Genomic DNA, 22,216 nt, shown 5'->3' on the forward strand with positions numbered 1-22,216 from the left:
CTCCCTGTTTTCATGGGCTCTGATTCAGAAATTTGTTTTTTCTTTTAACCGACATTTCTCTTGTTTGTACCAAATTAACAGTAAGGGTGAATGTATTTTTAAACTTCATTGGTTCTTCACCAAAAAGTTCACTGCTTCCATCTAGATAGGTGGAATTATAACCTGTCTGTGAATGTTTTCATCCCACATAAGGAAGCAAAAGCTAAATGGATAAGGATTAGTATTTCATCTTCTAGTTTGAGTTCTTTAGCAAAATGCTTTTGGTTTCTGTCCAATAAAGAGCCAACAATAATATAAATCAGAAGCACAGTTTGACACAGGGTAGAACAATACACAAATAGGGCTCCAATACATTGCTTTGCTCAGGAGAGGTCAAAACAAGCCCAACATAAAAGACAAGTCACTTATCTCTACACAACAATCACAAGTAAGGTAGCATGAAGAATTTTACATTAGGAAATAAATGATGCAAAACAAAGCCTTCCATTAAACTGACATTACTCACAATCTCTTCAATGCAGACTGTTTGCACTAGGAGCTTTTTTCAGGAAGCAACATTTTTCATATATAAACTCAAAAAATATTAATAATTCATTCAGCAACTTTTTAAAAAAAAAATAGAGAGAACATTTAACGGCGGTGAAAGGTGTCAGACTGACAATCCTCCCAAAGTTCTGTTTGACCATCAGAGAGATAGAACATGATGAAGCTAGCCATTCTGCTTCACCCCACAGCACTCTGCCATCCTCCCCCAACCAATAAAAGCATCAACTCGAGAGCTCGGAAGGTAGTTCAGTTTCCATGGCCCAATTACTCCTCAACCTCTCTGCTAAGGCTGTCAACATTGGACCAATTCCAGGGTTTTGGTGATCAGTAGAATCCTGTGGAGAATGCACAGGAAGGTTTTTCTACCCCATTAGTCCACAAAGGGTAACTTCATGCCAGCGAAAGCTACTCCCATTAATAGTCACTGATAGAAATGCATACTAACCATTGTGATGCCAACAATTAGGGGAGTGACAAAATAGACAGGGGATGGGGCTCTGCTTTGTAGGAGTTCATGGAAGGAGAAGAATAGGTCTGCCCAGCACACACACCACAGCAGAACACCTAAGATCTAAAAAGAAGAATAAGTGTTAAATGGGGAAGGCATATGATAAATTTGCCTCCAGGTGCAGATCTGCAGAAGTAGTTATATTTGGATCAACGAGAAGCTGATTTAAAATAAAACAGTGCCATTACTTCACCCAGGTGAAGAAAACCATGAGCTAGGTCAATGGAGGGTACATACACTGATTTATACCAATTGGGAATCTGGCCTCATACTTTTTTTGGGGGTGTGTGTGAATGTGATATGGACACAGACATACATATCTGCCTATTTTCACTATATTAATCAGTTTTAATTGGAAATCCAGTGGCACAAATGAGAGAGAGAGAAAGAGATGGATCTAGTGACAAGTGCTCTGGACTGGAGCCACGAGTTTTACTCCTGGATTGAACCTGATTCTCTTGTGGTCCAGCACAAGAACTATGTACCACTTAAACCCTCAAAATAGGTTTTAAGTGAGGATTAAGTGGTCTCATGCTGGCCCTTTGCACAGGGGTGAGTTCCAGCAAGCCCTTCTCTCAGGTCTGTGCATCTATCTCCAACATCAAGAGCATTAACATCCTTTACATTGCCGAGGTGTGTACAAGCCTTAATCTCATTATTTTAACCCTTGCCCTACTCTCCCTTTCCCCTCCTTTTGTTTACTCCCCTTACTTGCCTCATCCCATTGGCAGGTAGATTCTAAGCCAAGGAGGTTCAATTAAGGGTGGTAAGGCATGAAGTGATTCATCACGTACCTACCTTGTGTACACAGTGGCTGGCTTAATGGATTTTACGGGTCCTCAGTGTTCAGCTCCCGATGCCCTCTCGCAAAGCATTTCATTGTGCTCTATAAGGTTGGCTAATTAATATATTTACAGTGTGCAAAGGGAGCTTTTATAGCTACCTGCCTTAGCTCTTGAGCTGGCCATTAGGGTTTCTATTGCCATTTCAGTTTATGAAGTTATAAACTAACGAGATGACCTCTGTGTGTGTGTGTGTGTGAGACAATTTAAAGTAAATTTACCCCCATGGGTTGTGTTCCATTCATCTGGAGCTAGTACACAGGGCAAGATGACGCAGCGATGTTATATTCTCAAGGTTACAATTCTTGTCAGCATATACACCTGTGTCAAAAACTACCCAAAGACATCGGGGCATAGCAAATCTGTTTGGAGTTCAACCAGCCCAACCACAAGAGGAAGGCTTTGGGAGGTACGCAGATGGGTTCCACGTGACAGGAATTAAATCTCCCAAGCGAGAGATGGCTCACAGTGACTCATGAACTGAGAATGCGAATGGAGAGAAATGGAGAGAATGGCAGCATCTGCCGGGTACTTCCAGTGTTACTATTCCCTAGCTGGAGGGAGTGTGGGAGATATGTCACAAACTGAAGAGGATGGAGATAATTAGAAAAATTTTAGTGAGCATGCTGTGAAGGGCAGTGTGTGAGCCTCCATCGAGAGGACACCTGACCCAATTGTCACGGTACGGTGAGTTGGGAGACCTAGGTCAATTCCCCATTCCACCACAGACAACCCTGTGGGACCGTGGGCAAGTCACAGCGGGCTTGGCTACAGGGTGGGGTAATGCGCTCTACAGGGGTGTGATTTTTAAAGTGCACTAACATGTTGCACATTAATTGGTCCTTGTAGACCCTGCTGGTGTGCACTAAATATTCCCTGGTGTGCTTTAAAGCAGTATTGTGTCATATAGTACTATGGAACCTTTCCTGCACACTAATGCAGCACTTTAGTGTGCTTCAGAAATTACACCACCTCGTAGTGCGTATTACCCCACCATGTAGACAAGCCCTCAGTCTCTCTCTGTAAAATGGGGATATACTTACCTCACCACCGTGTTGTGATGATACATACATTGAAGATTTTGAAGTGCTCAGATATAGGGGTCATATAAGTGCGACGGATTGATCCATAGATGGATCGACAGATAGCTGTACTAAGGAGATCATTGGGATGATAAGTAAATTGACACTGGAGAGCGAACTTTCACTGCACCACCCAAGGAGCGGGAGCTCTGCTTATCCAAGCCAGGGAGAGGGGTAGCTTGTAACCTCTAGCGACAATGCCTAGGTATTTCAGGGATCTCTGTGCATATTGTTACCTACCATGAGCCTGATCCAGCTGCCCTTACTTGCACCCAGACCTCATTGAAACCAGTGAGAGTGGCATCAGCCTAATGCTTTGAGCCTGAACCCAGACTTGGCCAGGGCAGAGACTGCCCTTCATTATCAAACATTTGTAAAGCTGTATTGATTTGCTAACTTTAATCTAGAGGCAGATAAAGCCATTGATCTTCCACCTCGTACTGAGTTTCCCTTTTATGTACCATTTGCCTGGAACTTGCATGTCTCTGCTTCCACTCCCACATGTGACCTCAAGGATACACATTTGTGCAGCGAGTTACAGAAAGATCTTACCGTCTTGAACCTGCTCAGCATGGAGAGTACGATGTATCCTCTTTTGTAATGTTTCAGATAAAGGAGATAAAAGGGTAAGACAGCCCAGAGGTAAATGCTAGGGATCCATGCTAAGATGGTATTCTGAAAACATGGTGTTAGGTCCGGATTGTTGGTGTGCACCGAAATGTTGGGCTCCTGAAGAAAAGATGCATAGACATGAATTAATGGGGAGCCTTGCTGGCTACAATGGCTTTTCAAAGGAGCTACTTCTGGACTCTGCTAGAGGGTGTAGGGGGCACTGAGCTGTTATTCAAAGGAGATGCAAACCCAAGATCCTGACTGTGATGGATTTGGAGCTGCTCTGTAATAATTGATGAACACTGCATGTTGGCCTTGTTATTGGGGTGTTTAGTGTATGAATATAAGGGGTTAATACAGTAGAGGGCTGCCTAGAGAAACAGGTGGCAAGGAAAAGAATGGCACAAGATAGCCAACCTATAAAACTGGTTTGGACGAGAAAGGGTCAAAGCCCAGGAACACAAAAGAACAAAAACAATCCCCCTGCCAACCTATAACGGGGTTTAAAATGGGATTCTCTTTCAAGAAAGCATAGTTTTTTGGGGGAACTAGATGGAGACTCAGGGACGTGCTAGGAGCTTCTGGAGAAGCTACGCCTACCTAGGTCACTATCACAGCATGGTAATGCATTCGGCTAGACACACATCCATGTAGATAGTACGTTGTTTTAAAATCCATTTTTCTCTAAAAGCTTTGTTCCCACTGGTAAAAAAAACAATACTCCTGTTTTAAGGCGGCCATCTGATCACTGTACACCACTGGTCCTATAATCCCAACCACAGGTGCTCAAACTCAGTCAGAGCTACTGGATAAGCACCGTGGATACACAAACTGCGATAGCCCAGGGCCCCATATAAGAGTGGGAGAATTGCGGAATTGCACCCCAGCAGAGGTAAACACACAAGGCCTGGCCCCGGTGGGGGTGCACTCAGGGACAAGTGAAGGGACAGAGGTGCAGAGAACCCTGCAACTGTGACATTGACCATTTGTGGTCATTAAAGATCTTGTGACCTTTGTCCCAACAGAAGGGCTATGAGTAATAGTTGTAAATGTTGTGTAATCCCATACAGTAAATTCCCCCAACTAAACCCAACCTGTCTATTACAATGGTGACTTCTGGCTTTGTAACTTAGAACAAAAATGTACATATTGTATTATGCAAAACCATTACATTTACCTGTATTTGTTAGGGCTTAGTTGGTTCTATTTAAAAAAAGGTCACCGTAATCTATAGTTAGTGACATTACAGCATTTGTTAGGCTATTCAGAGTCTAGGGCACCCCAGTGTGCATTTCACAGCACTCCCAATTTGCAGTACAACTTTAAAATGACACTTTCGAGGTAAAATCTTAAATCTGAGTGCCCATCTAACACAAACATCTGGTATTAAGGGAGATCATCAGGTTTAAACAAACTTATTTGTTGTAGAGTAACTTTGAGAATCTGGAAAAAGGCTGCATTTATGGCCAAAATCTTGACCTTATTACTAGTACTCCCGGAACAATAAGTAAATCCCTACTGTAAACAGAACTCAATAAAATACAGATTGTGTGAAAGAAGGAAAATCTGCTTCCTTGCAAACATCTTTGCTTGCTAGCTTCCTTGCTACACTTTTCATCTGCAACTCCAGATGTTGAGATTCTTGTTCCCAGTTTGTACCTATTGGTTGGAGAGCAACTTCTGCAAATAAAGAAGTTAAGAGGGTGAATAATTTAACTTGTCAAAACTAAGAACCAGACATTTCACTGTAGTTAGTGGGAACTTGTTTCCTGTCTTATCTAAATTAGCTGATAACACTTACATCTTAAATGCAACAGATAATGTTAAGTTTCCTGTAAAAACTTATCAAGCTGTAGAAGATTTTAATGGGGAGATAACAACTTTTATCTGTGCTTAAACCTCTTGCTATGTTTGATTCTCTCTGTGTTTTTTGGACTTCCAGTTATCAATATAATTGCAAACTTCCAATTAATCCAACTTCCCTTGTAAACTGATAACTTCTCCAAATGGGAGGTTTCTTCAAAAGTGCTTCCAGGCTATTATATTTGTTTTTCTTCCAAATTAAAAAAAGAGACTCTGAAAGCAACAGCTTCTGTTTAAGTGAATTAAACAGCTGCAGTCTGCTGATAAGGCTTAGAGTAACCATGGTTTCAGAGTGGTAGCCGTATTAGTCTGTATCAGCAAAAACAACGAGGAGTTCTTGTGGCACCTTAAAGACTAACAAATTTATTTGGGCATAAGCTTTTGTGGGCTAAAACCCACTTTATCAGATGCATGGAGTGAAAAAGACAGTAAGCAGTATATATACATATTACAGCACATGAAAAGATGGGAGTTGCCACACTATCAGGGGCTTGTTCACTTGCACATCTACCAATGTGATATATGCCATCATGTGCCAACAATGCCTCTCCGCCATGTACAGACAGTCTCTATGCAAAAGAATAAATGGACAGTCTCTATGCAAAAGAATAAATGGACACAAATCAGACATCAAGAATTGTAGCATTCAAAAACCAATAGGACAGCATTTCAATCTCCCTGGACACTCAACAACAGATTAAAAGTGGCAATTCTTCAACAAAAAAACTTGAAAAACAGACTTAAACGAGAAACTGCATAACTGGAATTAATTTGCAAACTGGACACCACCATATTAGGCCTGAATAAAGACTGGGAGTGGATGGGTCACTACAAAAAGTAATTTTCCCTCTGCTGATACTCACACCTTTTTGTCAACTGCTGGGAATGGGCCACTTCCACCTTAATTGAATTGGCCTCATCAACACTGACCCCCCACTTGGTAAGCAACTCCCATCTTTTTATGTGCTGTAACATATATACTGATTACTGTATTTTTCACTCCATGCATCTGATGAAGTGGATTTTAGCCCATGAAAACTTATGCCAAAATAAATGTGTTAGTCTCTAAGGTGCCACAAGGACTCCTTGTTTTTTTCATAGTAGTATATGGTCACACTGATGAACTGCTAGAGATTAGGAAGTGCTGTGTCAGTTTATGTGATATACAAGGTAGCCCCTTTGACAAACATAACTACAAGATCAGACAGACAAATTTCTAGCAGGGTTGTCTGAATCCTGGTCATCGCAAAGCTTAACACTGCAGCTTTGGCACAGATGAAACAAAGACACTGGGCTACATTCTTAACTGGTATAAGAAGGAACATGTCCTCTGACTTCAAAGGAGTTGTACCCTTTTATGCCATGGTCAGAATCTGACCAGCTGGGAAAACGGTTTGGTTTCAAGTATTATGCAAAGATTTGGTATGAGGGAGGAGGGGCTTAGAAGGATTTCTATTTTACCCAAACTGTTCTGTCCATCCCTACAAGCAACCTCTGTAATGCATAAAGACAGTGAGGTAAAATCATAGAATATCAGGGTTGGAAGGGACCTCAGGAGGTCATCTAGTCCAACCCCCTGTTCAAAGCAGGACCAATCCCCAATTAAATCATCCCAGCCAGGGCTTTGTCAAGCCTGACCTTAAAAACTTCTAAGGAAGGAGATTCTACCACCTCCCTAGGTAACGCATTCCAGTGTTTCACCACCCTCCTAGTGAAAAAGTTTTTCCTAATATCCAACCTAAATCTCCCCCACTGCAACTTGAGACCATTACTCCTTGTTCTGTCATCTGCTACCATTGAGAACAGTCTAGAGCCATCCTCTTTGGAACCCCCTTTCAGGTAGTTGAAAGCAGCTATCAAATCCCCCCTCATTCTACTCTTCCGCAGACTAAACATCCCCAGTTCCCTCAGCCTCTCCTCATAACTCATGTGTTCCAGTCCCCTAATCATTTTTGTTGCCCTCCGCTGGACTCTCTCCAATTTTTCCACATCCTTCTTGTAGTGTGGGGCCCAAAACTGGACACAGTACTCCAGATTGAGGCCTCACCAGTGTCAAATAGAGGGGAACGATCACGTCCCTCGATCTGCTGGCAATGCCCCTACTTACACATCCCAAAATGCCATTGGCCTTCTTGGCAACAAGGGCACACTGTTGACTCATATCCAGCTTCTCGTCCACTGTAACCCCTAGGTCCTTTTCTGCAGAACTGCTGCCATGCCATTCGGTCCCTAGTCTGTAGCGGTGCATGGGATTCTTCCGTCCTAAGTGCAGGACTCTGCACTTGTCCTTGGTGAACCTCATCAGATTTCTTTTGGCCCAATCCTCCAATTTGCCTAGGGCCCTCTGTATCCTATCCCTACCCTCCAGCGTATCTACCTCTCCTCCCAGTTTAGTGTCATCTGCAAACTTGCTGAGGGTGCAATCCACACCATCCTCCAGATCATTAATGAAGATATTGAACAAAAGGGGCCCGAGGACCGACCCTTGGGGCACTCCACTTGATACCGGCTGCCAACTAGACATGGAGCCATTGATCACTACCCGTTGAGCCTGACGATCTAGCCAGCTTTCTATCCACCTTATAGTCCATTCATCCAGCCCAAATTTCTTTAACTTGCTGGCAAGAATACTGTGGGAGACCGTGTCAAAAGCTTTGCTAAAGTCAAGGAACAACACGTCCACTGCTTTCCCTTCATCCACAGAACCAGTTATCTCATCATAGAAGGCAATTAGATTAGTCAGGCATGACTTGCCCTTGGTGAATCCATGCTGACTGTTCCTGATCACTTTCCTCTCCTCTAAGTGCTTCAGAATTGATTCCTTGAGGATCTGCTCTATGATTTTTCCAGGGACTGAGGTGAGGCGGACTGGCCTGTAGTTCCCAGGATCCTCCTTCTTCCCTTTTTTAAAGATGGGCACCACATTAGCCTTTTTCCAGTCATCCGGGATTTCCCCCGATCGCCATGAGTTTTCAAAGATAATGGCCAATGGCTCTGCAATCACATCCGCCAACTCCCTTAGCACTCTCGGATGCAACACATCCGGTCCCATGGACTTGTGCATGTCCAGCTTTTCTAAATAGTCCCGAACCACTTCTTTCTCCACAGAGGGCTGGTCACCTCCTCCCCATGCTGTGCAAAGCTGAGGGCAGTCATACCAGTATACTGTAATTCCCTAAAAAAAAATCACTCACCACTCTCTCTCTCTTCTTCTTCTTCTCCTCCCTATGGGAAGGTTTCCTGCAGCTAGGAGGAAAGTAGCAACACTCGCACTTTAAGAGACTCATAAGCAAACCTGTTCCCTGCTCCAAGCTTACCATGCTTTCAGCTTCCACCCACTCAACCTAACAGGATCACGAGACACCCTAACAAAGTGGCCAGCCACAAACCTCCTTCATAGCAGGAACGTGTCTCTTAACATTTATTTAGTCAGGATCCTTGTTTCCAATTTGAATTGCTAAACCAACTATCCTCTACCTTGTGCTTTGTTTTTGCCTCCGCTAGTAATTTTGTTCACTGGAGAGAGCATGGAGGAGGGATGAGCATTTGAAAGGGAGAAGAATCTCATGAGACCAGCATACAACAAAAGACTCAGACATCATTTAATTTATTCAAGGTACATAGAAAGGAAAAAAGCAAGGTCCCTAAACTTGCCCTTTTTTATGACCATGACCATGATGAAATGGGTCTCCCTACAATCTGGGTGAGCCACCTATTGGAAGCACAGACTTACCCAGAAATCTGCTCAATCCCTCCATTCACTTTGATCTTTAAACAAAGCCAGTTTATTCTATTGCCTTTGAAATGCAGACTGTATGGCTGTAAAGCCCATTCTGGGTATGTCTACACTGGAATTAGACACTTGCAGCTGGCCTATGCCAGCTGACTCAGGCTCATGGGAGCCCAGGCTATGGGGCTGTTTAACTGGGCTCAGGTTGCAGCCCGAGCTCGGGGACCCTCCCATCACACAGGATCCTAGTCCAGACTCCAGGCCAAGCCCAAATGTCTACACCGCAGTTAAACAGCCCCTTAGCCCTAGTCCCGTGAGCCGGAGTCAGCTGGCAGGGGCCAGCCATGGGCTTTTAATTGCAATGTAGACATACCCTTTGTAGCAAGATGAGGTCCTGAAACATAAGTCCTTTCATCAGAGGCCTGGTATGAGGCCTATGGCCTGCGCTAAAGTAATGGTCAAGACTATGCCGATATAAAACAAAGTTAAACTGTGAGCAAGAGGCAGGCCCTGCTCACAGAACGTGACATGAAGAGAGCTGATGCTGCAAAAACACACATATCTAAAAGGTACTGGGCACAAGTGATATAAACACGTGCCAGGATGGTACCAGAACACTCCTGATACTAGCATATTCCTCAGATAACAGGAACATGCTGACCCATCCTAAAGACAGGGTTAAAAGGATAACATGATGGATAGGGTTGTTTTGATCGAACCAACATGTACAAGGTTACAGGCGGCACCTTACTATGTAGAGGAGTTGTACCTCAATATGTCAGTAGTGAGGTGTAACTTGTTTGTACCTGTGTATAAGAATGCACCCCTGAGGGGTTGTCTTTGTCTGGCTGAGGGGGCAGTGGTAAATCCCGCCACTGACTGAGCCGGTCCATTGTCAGGAAGCGCATATGTACTAGCAAAACTGTAGACATCTGATCTGGGGAGCTAGAGATTGCTTCATTTGGCAATAAACCTGGGCGGGTGCCTTCGTACCTTATCGGAGTCGGTGGTCATTGTGGTTTCTCTCGGGGTCTGCTGTGCCAGCTTTCTGCGCAGAGCCGGGGCAGCACACAGAGGGAACACAAGCACACAGCCGACTGTTATCAACATTGAACAGAGCAGAGCACCACACTGGTGACATCTGATGACACCCTCAAAGGTCTGCATTAGCTCTTATTTAAACAAGGCAAAAGAAATTGCACAGCTACATTCAAACACCAAGGGAAGAATACTCACTGAAAGTCAATGGGGCTTATGTGCCAAAATCCCATTGTTGCTTTGGAGAATCTCCCCCCTAAAATGAAGCCTTTGCTGATAACAAAAGAGATGCTGATCCAGCATGAACAGTGCAGAGAGTACAGAGTAAGTGATGAAAATGAACAAGTTCTTTACAGCAAGGCTGAACTAATGGGGCACGTTTCTGAATAGCAAAGGCTAATCTGATCTTGCTTCCCTTATGCACATGAGCAGCCCCATGACTTCAAGTCACCTCTTTTCCAGTATCTATATACCATAGTATGTATGCATTTGTAGATAGATGGGGGACTTCAAAATTTTCACTCACCAGAGACTGATAGAAAAGATGAAGACCCCTTAACAAGAACCATGAACAGTACCTTGCTAAGAATCCCCAGCACCTTCCTCCTTTAGCAACTATGGGTGGTTGCTGAGCTTTCTGGCAGATAATTGGCCACAGAGCTCACTACTGCGCTTCTGTCATAAACATACAGCTAAGGGTAGCATAAAATCCCTCTGTTACCTATAAAGGGTTAATCAGTTCCAGTAACCTAGTTGGCACCTGACCAGAAGGACCAATGGGGAAAGATGATACTTTCAAATCTGGGGAGGGGAAAGGGATTTTTTTTGTGCTTTTTGTTGTTCTCTCCAAAACAAAGGGAGAGACCAAGCACGTAATCCAGCTCCTACTGAATGATACAACTAAAATTACAGAAATAGTAAGTAATAGCAAGGAAACGCGTTAGAGTATCTTTTGCTTTAGCTTGTGAATTTTCCATATGCTAAGAGGAACGTTTATTCCTGTTTTTTGTAACTTTAAAGTTCTGCCTAGAGGGGAATCCTCTGTGTTTTAAATCTTATTACCCTATAAAATTACCTTCCATCCTGATTTTACAGAGGTGCTTCTTTTACTTTTTTTCTTTATAATAAAGTTCTGTTTTTAAGAATCTGTTTGGGGTTTTTAGTGTCCTAAAAACCCAAGGGTCAGGTCTGTGCTCACCTTGTTTACTCTCAAGCCTCCCCAGGAAAGGGGGTGAAGGGGATTGAGGGGATATTTTGGGGAAACAGGAACTCCAAGTGGTCCTTTTCCTAAACCTTTGTCTAACTCACTTGGCGATGGCAGTGATACCATCCAAGGATGAGGAAGAATTTGTGCCTTGGCGAAGTTTTTAATGTAAGCTGGTAAAAATAAGCTTAGGAGATCTTTCATGCTGGTCCCCATATCTGTACTCTAGAGTTCAGAGTGGGGAGGGAACCCTGACAGCTTTCCACTCAGCTTTCATAGTGACTCCATAAGAACATAAGAATGGCCATACTGGGTCAGACCAAAGGTCCATCCAGACCAGTATCCTGTCTGCTGACCGTGGTCAATGCCAGGTGCCCCAGATGGAGTGAACCTAACAGGTAATGATCAAATGATCTCTCTCCTGCCACCCATCTCCACCCTCTGACAAACAGAGACTAGGGATACCATTTCTTACTCCCAGCTAGTAGGTTTACTCCTCTGGCTACGGTGTGTCTGATAGAAGTCAAGGCTTGAAAATGTTATCAATCTCAGTGTCTATCAGGTTGCCCACCATTGTAGTGTTTCAGCAACTTACAGGGGATGAAATAGTTAATAAAACCTAAATATTTATGGCCAATAAAAGATAATGAACATAGGTGGAACTATCTATAAAGCACGGAAAGTATCTAAATAACTGACGATGTTCCCGGGATAACCTAATTTTTTCTTGATGATTAGGTATTTCAGGAGCAGGGAGGGAAATGCTGACATTCTATTTTGCCCTGAATCAATGAGTTAGGTATGAATTTTGTATCAGCAGAGACACTGGGATCCCTTTAAAATCTCTCATCAGACTAAAGCAATTTTCAGGGAGCAGCCAGTTACACTTACTGGTGAATTATAACCCGTCACGCTAGTGACAACACCTCCAACATCCGCACTACCACTAAATCTCAGTGCAGAACATCACAACTAAGCCATCGCTGTCACTAAAGAGCCATTAAGCCTATGCGCAAAATGGGGGGACTGCGATCCAGAAAAACACAACTGCAAAGATACTCCTTGCATCGCACCTCTCAAGCTCCCAGATATCCTGGCCCTATTCGCCCATCTCCTAAACCCTGCTCTGCTTGGCTTAGAGGCTCGATGCATCTCATTCCAATTGAAGGTGAGCTCAGACCCACAACATTCAGGAGGAGGACCTAAAAGCTAAGGGGTGTTCGCATCCGGAGTTTTGCTTCGGCCCATTACAGACAGAAGAGTGATTTGCTAAATTTGGATACAAGCTCTGTTTCAGATTTCAAGCCCCAATTCCCACCCCCAGTTTTGGGGATGTCTGCAGTGTGCTGCTCTGCCTTCCTAAAAGTCCTGTGCATTTAGGGGCGCCTGGGAATTGCACATAAGGGTCCCTTTCAATAACAACGATCGTCACATCTGCCGGCAGCTCGCTCACCCTACAGAAGATAGAGCAGAATCTGAGGAAAGTCACTGAGGGACCACCTCTCCCCCTCAACTGGAGCCGACCGGGGGAAGGCCAGGGATATTGCTGATTGCCACCTTTTCTCAGAACAGGATCTTCACAAAGAGACTGAGGCAGCCTGCATCTCTCAGCAGAGCTGTAGAGAAACTGCTTGTGGCTTGCTTCTGCACAAGCGGCAAAGGCTAAAATAGGATAACTGCCAGCCACTTCTTCAAAGGAGCTGTTGAGAAGGCTCTGGCACCTCTCCCTACCCCAGACTGCTGGAGTTCCCCAGTGTCCCACAGCTCCTACAGCCTGCAGAAGGCAATTTGGCAGCAATGTTCTTTAAGCCGCACCACTTCTGCTGCAGTGATACTGTGCAACCGTCTGGATGGCTATGCTGTCAAGACGCAGACTTCTCAGAGCACTAACTTGCCATACTTTTATATTGTTCTGATATTAACTCACTGGCTATGGAATTTATTTACTCTGTAACTGTACTTGGCTATAAAAGACAACAGAAGAGAGACTAGCAATGTTTGCTATCGCATTATGGCAGAGAAGGCCTCTCCTTGATATTGCATGCAGGTTGTGAACTTGTGGTTTGTCTGCTAATCGGTCAAGAATAGCATCAAGAACACCCTTCCTCACCGTGGACTTCAATCACCTCTCTTATTCTAGTCTTAGTCCTTTGTGTTTATCAAACCTCCAGCCAGTACTCCGCCAAGTCAGGATCAGGATTTTGATTACCAAGTTCATTTCACTTGACCTAGATTCAAATGGGAGCCAGATTTCAGGCAGGCCATCAAAAAGGTAGAAGCTGTGTGCTGCATTAATTCGCTGCAGTGCACGGTACTCTCCCACCACCCTTTCCTCTTGCGGGGGGAGTGAAATTTCCCTTCAAAAGGTCACTCTTAAATTGGACATGCCCATGACGCACACCGCAATACATTTTACTCTACACTGAGCTATTCACCCAGGGTCCCATAGTGCTTTATGGCAGGAGAAGGAGCATAACAGTGAGCACAAAGCTTGGCTGAAAAAAATTAAGAAGGGGAAGGGGATTCTGACCCGTACACGTGGTTGTGTGGGAACTTTCAAGACCACGAATGGTCTTGACCTCTGCTTTAAATCTTACCTATCTTCTGTGCTATGATCCAGATATCAGGCTAATGGACATTACAAAGGAATCCCTCATGCTGGCTTTCAAATGTTGGCTTCACCGTATGTGAAGTACAGATGTTACTGTAATAATACTCCACCGTACACCTGCAAGGCAAGCTTCCTATAGCTCAGAACTAGGGGTAATTTAATAATATTTGTTGGGATTTGGGCAATTATTTTCACTGAATTCGTTCATTAATACGTTATTTTCTCACTTTTAAAAACAATAATCTTGAAATCTTGGTGGCGGCATGAGAGTCAAAAGGAAGCATACATATGAATTCACTCAAACCATTGGAAAGGTGAAGGCCATGGGCACAAGCAGAAGATAACCAACATTCACACAACGGACAAGGTTAATATCTACCATACTATTGACTTGTGTTGGTTATCACTATTTGGTGCATTATTTAAGGTTAAAGTCAGAGTGGCAGGAGGTTGACACAAGAGGAGAGCAGCAGAGAAGGAGAAAAAGTTAAAAGAAGGGGAGAAAAGAGGAAAGATGGTAGACAGGTGGTGGATCTATGGCTCAATAGGTGATATTTAGATCCCATGATAGATCTGGTAGAATTCATCCATGATACTTTTAAGTGATGACGAGACCATTTGCTTAGCTCTGTTGATGGGTGAATAATATTCTGAAAAGAACATTTATTGCAAATCCTGGCAATTTTTTTTGTTTTGCAGTATTTCCCTCTGATATCATCTCACCTCCTCTAAAACAGGAAACGTGACCTTGTGGTCAGGCACTAGACTGGGACTCAGGAGACCCAAGTTTAAGTTCAGGCTCTGCCACAGACTTCCTCTCACACTCTCTCCATTTCACATTTCTTCGCCTGTAAAGCGGGGCTAGTAATGCTTCCTTTCCCCCACCTTCTGTCTATTTAAACAGTGAGTGCTTCAGGACAGGGCCGCTCCCTTACTATGCGTTTATACATCACCTAGCACAATGGTACGGTGGTACCCAATTTCAGTGGGAGCCTGTGGGCATTACCATAATACAAACGGTGACAATAATTCTGTTCAAGGTCTCTAGTGAGCTGCTGAGTTCCAGAAGCCCTTTCACCTTTGGGAACAAAATCATTTGCATTCCTAAAAAAAAAAAAAAAAGTTATTTCTCCCTTCTATACAGAAACCACAACATGCTTCACTGATCCCAAGATGATTGCTGTCCAACTGACTTGCTGCACCGAATTCCACAAATTAAAATTTTACCAGGGCAAGGGAATGACATTATCTACTGCTTGCAACTGTATCCTAGCAACTTTGATTATCAAAGGTGAGGTCAAAAGGAAACAAGAGTTTATATTACCACAAGGCTCAGAGCCTGTTACTTTTTCGTGTGTGCATGCACCAGATCTTAGTTTACAAAATATAATGCCGAGTTTGTTGTCTGTGCTAGTGAAGGACAAACATTGAAAACGTTGAGTTTTCATTTCTAGAGGTAAAAATATAAGGATTTCCTTAACGGTTTATTTTACAGTGTCGAACTGATCTTAACATTCGTAATCCACCAGAGAGAGGACACAATGATGAACCAAATTCTGTCATCAAGAGTCCCACACAGAGTATTGCCAACTCTATGCATTCAACAATCATGGCTCAGACCCCTAAACAATCTTGAGATTGGCTTAAACATCGTGTTTAAAAAAAACCATAATATTTGTGTTCTTTCTCTTTGCCTTCTGGCGCTGGACCATTAGGTTACACTGGGGTTGCATTTTCAAGCTTTTCTCTGCAATCATGAGGGTAGGAACTTTACTCTTTTTTTTTTTTAATGAAAGCTGAGATTCTGCTGTAATCACAGGCATGAACTTTAAGAGAAGCATAAAGTATCATGAAGCATGTGATAAAACCGTGAGAGCTCGCAAAACTGCCCACGTGCATTGGGCCAAACTGCCCTTGGATGCAAAAGGGCAAAGACCAAAGGACACAGGGACACATACTCAGATTAATTATTCTAATAGAATCATCAGCAGCACTATTGTGGTTTTGAATCACAGGATATTATTGCCTTGGATAGAGGGCAGTATGGAGCAAATAAAGTGATGTAAGATCTTGTGAATGAAAGTCAAGAGCAAAAGCAAAGGGAGTTGGGATCATTCTTTCCAGAAAAAAGAGTCAAATCCAAGAGACCTCATAGAAATTGTTGAAGTTACACAAGGCGGAACGAAGAGAAAGACCTCTGTCAACTGTCCTAACCAGCAGCCTGCCCTCGGATACCGTTCTTGTGGGGGGCAACTGTGCAGGCTGCTCTGCTTTGCTGAATAGAGCATTTGAAGGAGGGGTGTCTCAAACTGAAAAACTTCCATCATCCTTCAGCTAAGAGGGGGGCAATCTTGACAGTCAGAACAAGAGTAGCTTGGTTAGAAATGGGACTGAAGAGCTAAAATTACAAATGTGGCAGTTTCTGCTCCTCTTTATACCCCCTTTCCGACTCCATTTTTCACTGGCACACCTGGGTACCCAGCTGGACAGAAGGCAGACAGACTCACGCTCAAGCACGAGATGAAAGGGGACTGTTGGCAAGAAAGTTTCTTAATGCTGCTTGGATTGTAGCAGAAGAGGGAACAGTCAGGCTAACAGATTCACTGCAGTGCTGATGAGACTCAGTCAGTATCTGGTTGAGGCTGTCTTCAATATCACACTAATACGGGTGTTCACTGATGTAGTATCCAAAGGCCACATGCCACTTAAAGTGACTAAGGATGCTCATATTCCTTAGTTGCAGTGACAACGTGCAGATGAATGTCAAGTCTTGGGGGCAACATCTGAAGCAATCAAATCTAGTGGCAGGTTAGAGGTAGAAGATGAAACAGTTTGGCTAAGAGTTTATACACTGAGGTTAAGGCACATGGGATGCCTACAGAACAGCTTGAACTAGCTAACGCCGACTGGTATCGCAGCACGAATCATATGCTCTAAAGGCTAGACTGCAATGCTGATACTCATAAAAATAGGCCCATTTCATTGAAATGTAGTGAAAAGGAGCTTACAAAATATGATTTCAAAAGTCAGGATATGACCCCCTCCCTGACCTGAAAAGTTTTTTCATCTATTTTTTTTTTCCTAAGTGGAATTGGCTGCCCTGTCAGACAGGGCAGCCAAAACAAGGAAGGAGGAAAGATGGGATCAGACTATGACGATGAAAGAAAGCGATAATCCTGGAATGGAAACGAGAGCAAAAGGAGAACTGGTCTGTGAACACTGTCACATTGTTCTGCCACTGGTTGCGTTCACATTATAATTCTTGTGCAATATAAATCCATCAGCTTGAATGGGACTCTGTTAAATAGTAACCAATTTTTAGTGTAGAAGAAATACACTAGATGTTTTGTGGGGGTTGTAATTTAGAGTTGATGTCTATAAACCAGATTGACGCCTTTCATTGACAACGCCTTGCCTTTCCCTTATCTCTTGTAGGATGCTTTCTCCATACTGGAACAGTATGGTATTAATAGCACACAGAAGTATAAAGAGACCCATCATTGAGTCCATCTCCCTGTGAAAATAAAGGATGTATCAGACATTAGACAAACATGATGCCTGAAGTCCAATGCTGAAGTCCTCATTCAGCTGGAAGTCCTCATCAGCCAACATCACCTAAATAAGAAAAATTTAAAAAGCAGCTAAGTGACTTAGTCCCACTGAAAGATACAAGTGTCTAAATCACTTAGGTACTTTTGAAAATGTATCCAATTTCCCTAACACTGGTATAGCAATTTTCAACTTCAAAGTGCTTTAAAAATACTAATTATATATAATAAGACAGAAGAATTTTTGTAAATAATAAGATGTAGAGATTTTTTGCAGAACAGTATTTTAAAAGGTCTACTGAAAGAGCAGGCATATCTCTGAAGATAACTGATTACAGAGCACTGGGAACTGTGTTACCAGAAAAACTAGTCAACAAGGTTAGCAGAAAGAGATGGCGTTAGGATATCAAAGTACAAGCTAAGGGTCTGATCCTGAAGTTGGATCTACACAGCAGACCCTGGTGCGCATACAGAGTTCCCTGGCTCCAGTGAGGTTCTACATGAGAGCAACAGTTCAATTGTGTGATGGAAACATAAAAATTAGACGTTCTTGAAATATTTGAATTATATGATGCTTTCTGTATTTCACTGAAGAGGAGATACTTTGTTCAAAGTGAAATACTGCACGTCACTAATCAATTCACAATTTTGACCAGTTTGTTTACTAAGACAAAAATCAGGAAAGGCATATAAAAAAGGAAATGCTACATATTAAAATGGAAGCTGATTGCAATTTTTATTTGAACCTTTTTTCAACCAAAAAATGGCCTTTTTGCAAAACTAAACTTTTTTTATGAAAAGATTTGATTATTTTCAATATTCTCAATCAAAACCCAGAATGTCAACATTTTAAATTTGTTTGTGTTTTCTCCATCTTCTTTCCCCTTCTGTACTGAATACAACACAATACGCGATAACCAGGGTTTGGAGGGTTTTTTTCCCCATTTCACTCTCTCATTTTCTTTCTCTCACACATTCCCCCATTTTTCCTTTCCCTGCTCTAACTTTTCGGCAGTTTAGGATGTTTGGAAAATTTACAAAATGGCAAAGAATACAAAAGAGCCCAATCATTCATTCAGTTGCATGGGGGTGGCGAGGATGCAGGGGAAACAAGTAGACATTTTTAATTTCAGAAGTTTCCATTTTTTATTTTTGAAAAAAGATTTTGCAAAACTTCAACATTTGAAAAAAAATCATGTAAACAGTTTTTCCCCTGTTCCAACCAATTCTAATAAAAATGCTATCGGGTATATATTCACTAGCATTTGAAATGGCTGAAAATGGCATGAATCTTGTTAAGTTGACCTCAGCTCTGATCCTGCAATGAGATCAGTGAGGGGTCAGGTGTCTGCCCATATGGTCCTTGCTGCAGGATCAAGGCCATGACATTCATTTAAAAAAAAAAGATAACTATAAAGATGTCTGGCAGCTGTGACTGCTGCTGTTTCCTTTAGCTCAGCCAAGTAAAGTGTAATTGGACATAGGCCCACCCTGGACAGCTATAATATCAAGCTAGGAGGGGACAGATTTATAGCCATGAGTAAAACTCAGCTTTACTGTATTGAGAAATTAAAGATCCCTCTTTCACAGACTGCCCAGGGGAATTTATTTAAGTTTTTAAACACTGAGGTCTTTTGATTGAATTTTAATACATCACATGAATAGCAAATGGGAAAAAGAGAGAAGTCTCACATTTTTGTACTGGTGACCCCTTTCACACAGCAAGCCTTTGAGTGCGACCCACCCTTATAAATTAAAAACACTTTTTTATATATTTAACACCATTATAAATGCTGGAGGCAAAGCGGGGTTTGGGGTAGAGATTGACAGCTCGTGACCCCCCATGTAATAACCTCGTGACCACTTCAGTGGTCCCGACCCCAGTTTGAGAACCCCTGTTTTATACTCTTCTCTGTGGCCATGTAATGAGAAAGTAATCAATTGCTCTGTACACCCACTTCTCAAGTGATTCATGGTTTCATCTCAGATATTGTTTCCATAGGAGAGAAAATTTATGGAATTCATATCTTTCAGACGGTTGGGTGTTTACATACATTCTCAGCATTGCTTAAGCTGAAAAGGTCATAGCTAGAGTTGGATAAAACTTCATGTCAAAACCTGAAGGAATTCACCTGGGCTTTGAATTTCACTGTGCAAGTCAACTTCCCTGATTGCCTTTAAACCTCAGAGAAAAGTCAGATAGGCCTGGGACCATTACTCTCTCCACGTAGACCCTCTCTCACGTAGACCCCCTGTTTCCAGAATCTCCATTTCCCTCTTTAGGTGTCCGGTGGGGCTTCTTGTACTATTAACACTTCCCCAAGAAGATTTTTTTTGGGGGGGGACGGACAATTAGGTCAACCGTCCTCAATTCATTGTAAGAGCCTTCACGGGAATAAGCTACCTGATATCCCTCCCCTGCTCCCCCCCCCAGCGAGTAGCATCATATCTGCTATGATTAGATGGCTTCCCAGTAGGAGGTACTATAGTATTTAGGAATTTTCCTTTCAGGATGTGTCTGATGGGAGAGTACAGTGTATGAGGAGAAAGGAACAAAGCCTGAATGCTGCACTGTCTCGGTTCCCTCTTCTTGTGCTTGAACACTGAACAGCATCCTAGAATCTCTCCTCTGCTCCTGCTTATACCCTTGCTCATTCCTTTTACCACAGCCTGGCACTCAAGATGGCCCTAGGCCATACAGCAGTAAGGGATGGGTGGTAAAAGTTAGACTAGAATGGGCTCTGTTCTCTTGCACTAAGAATTGTGACATTTTCAAAGATGGTGCCAAATTGATGCCCACACATTTCTCAGTTTAACCAGACCCGGAGGTGGTGTTTTTCCCTACAAAATACAAACAGCAATACCAGAGCAAGATTATCCTTGTCATGATTTAAAAAAACAAAACCCCTACATTATAATGAAGTGTCATCTTCATGGGGTCCATTAACTGCCACAGTCAACCAGGGAGTGTCACAAATTCTCATACACTGGAACATTTCTCTGTGCTACATTTTACTTCTGAATCTCTTCTTCTACAGATGTGAAAATACACATCAGTCCACTCTCTTGACTGCACATAGGAGGATGCTGATGGGTGCAAGTCATTCTAGATCTAATGGTGCATTTATACTATGCTCATCATTATATTATCGGAGTGCTTAATTGGCATTAGTTGTGTTCAGGATATTGAGAACACAACTATCCTTTTAGGGAAGCAAAACATAATAGATTCCAAGGCCTGAAGAAACTATTATGATCATGTAGTTTGATCTCCTGCATAAAATAAGCCACAATAATATAGTTTACGGTGATTCTTTACTAACAGCATCCACTTTTAGATAAATGAAATCTCCTTTTGTCATCTTTGTTGACATAGTAAACATGGGGATACAAGGATCTTAAGCTCCTTTATAAACATTAAACACCTCTCTGATGTCCTATTTGATACATGGGGTAACTGAAGTGCAGAGACCATGTAGTCTAGCCAACATCACAGCAGAAGTCTGTCCCTAAAAGTTGTCCTGCGTTAGCCACTAGACTCCCCCTGTTGGAACTAATGTTACAGTAAAAGTGCAATGGGATAACTTGAAACTTCACAACTTTATTTGGGCTTTAAATAAAAAAACTTTTTCCACCAGGGACTTTTACATTGAATTTTTATTTGTTTAAAATAAACTGACTATAGATGTATTGAACTATATCGGCGCTGACTCTGCCAGTACAAAAAGACTCACCCCGTTCTTGAAATAGCCCACTTCCTCCCCCTCAGAGCCCCCTGCATTGTTTTGAACTGAAAACGAGGTTAAATGCAACACGTAAGTGGCTAAGAGGGGAAATTACTCACATTTGAGAGGGACGTTTTGTGCAAAATGACCCATTAGGTTTGTTTCTGGAATGACAAAATGAATGAAAGTCACTTGACCCAACTCTGCCCAGTTACACAGCATGCCTGACTCAGAAAGAAGGGATATCATGCCAGCCTGCAGATCATGGAAAGCTTCCATTCTGGTGCCTGGAGCTATGCTAAAGACAAGCACAGACATCTTGCTCATTTTCACATGAATTCAGCATTGCCACTGGTTATGTCTTTCTTGAAATTGCATCAGAGTCCCTGGATAAAATAAGATTAGCTTCAAGTGGGATGGGAAAAATGAGGCATGTGTCAAATGTCAAGGCACAGATTAATCTGGGAGCAGAGAATCGTGGGTTAAACAAGGGTATCAAGAGAGAGGAATAAGCCCTAATCTGATCTCCAAAATGACTAATTAGTTGTTCTCTCATTTGAAACACATCATTTGCCTATCTATTTATTTATAAAAACAGGCAGCTTCTCCTCCAGTCTCCTGGTGCAATTACATTCTATCTATTTTAGGTACTTATATGGCCCCCCAAATGCCATAGTATCTGAGTGCCTCACAACATCCTTGTTGTGAAATGGGGATAGGAGGCACAGAAAGACAAAGTGACTTATCCAAACTCGCACAGGGAATTGAACTCAGCTTCCCAAAGCCCAGGTTGGTACTCTAACCACTGGACCATCTTTCCTCAGCTAAGAACGAATTATAAGAAGCAACTCACTGTCTGTGATGGGCAGCATCCCTGGACAGCTCTCCCCACACTTCTTGAAACACC

General features: G+C 42.6%; 1 protein-coding gene across 1 annotated transcript in view; it reads right to left on the bottom strand.

Moving 5' to 3' along the window:
• Positions 1-22,216, bottom strand: part of ABCC3 (ATP binding cassette subfamily C member 3) — a 76,369-nt gene that overhangs the window by 47,525 nt on the left and 6,628 nt on the right. The window contains exons 2-3 of the mRNA XM_084648586.1: positions 3,531-3,707; positions 992-1,117 (exon numbers count right to left, since the gene is read on the bottom strand). Of these exons, the coding sequence (XP_084504712.1) occupies positions 992-1,117; positions 3,531-3,707 (303 nt within the window). The remainder of the gene's footprint in view (positions 1-991; positions 1,118-3,530; positions 3,708-22,216) is intronic.

Source organism: Lepidochelys olivacea, assembly GCF_965140295.1.
Source record: "Lepidochelys olivacea isolate rLepOli2 genome assembly, chromosome: 14".
NCBI classification, from domain to species: Eukaryota; Metazoa; Chordata; order Testudines; family Cheloniidae; genus Lepidochelys; species Lepidochelys olivacea.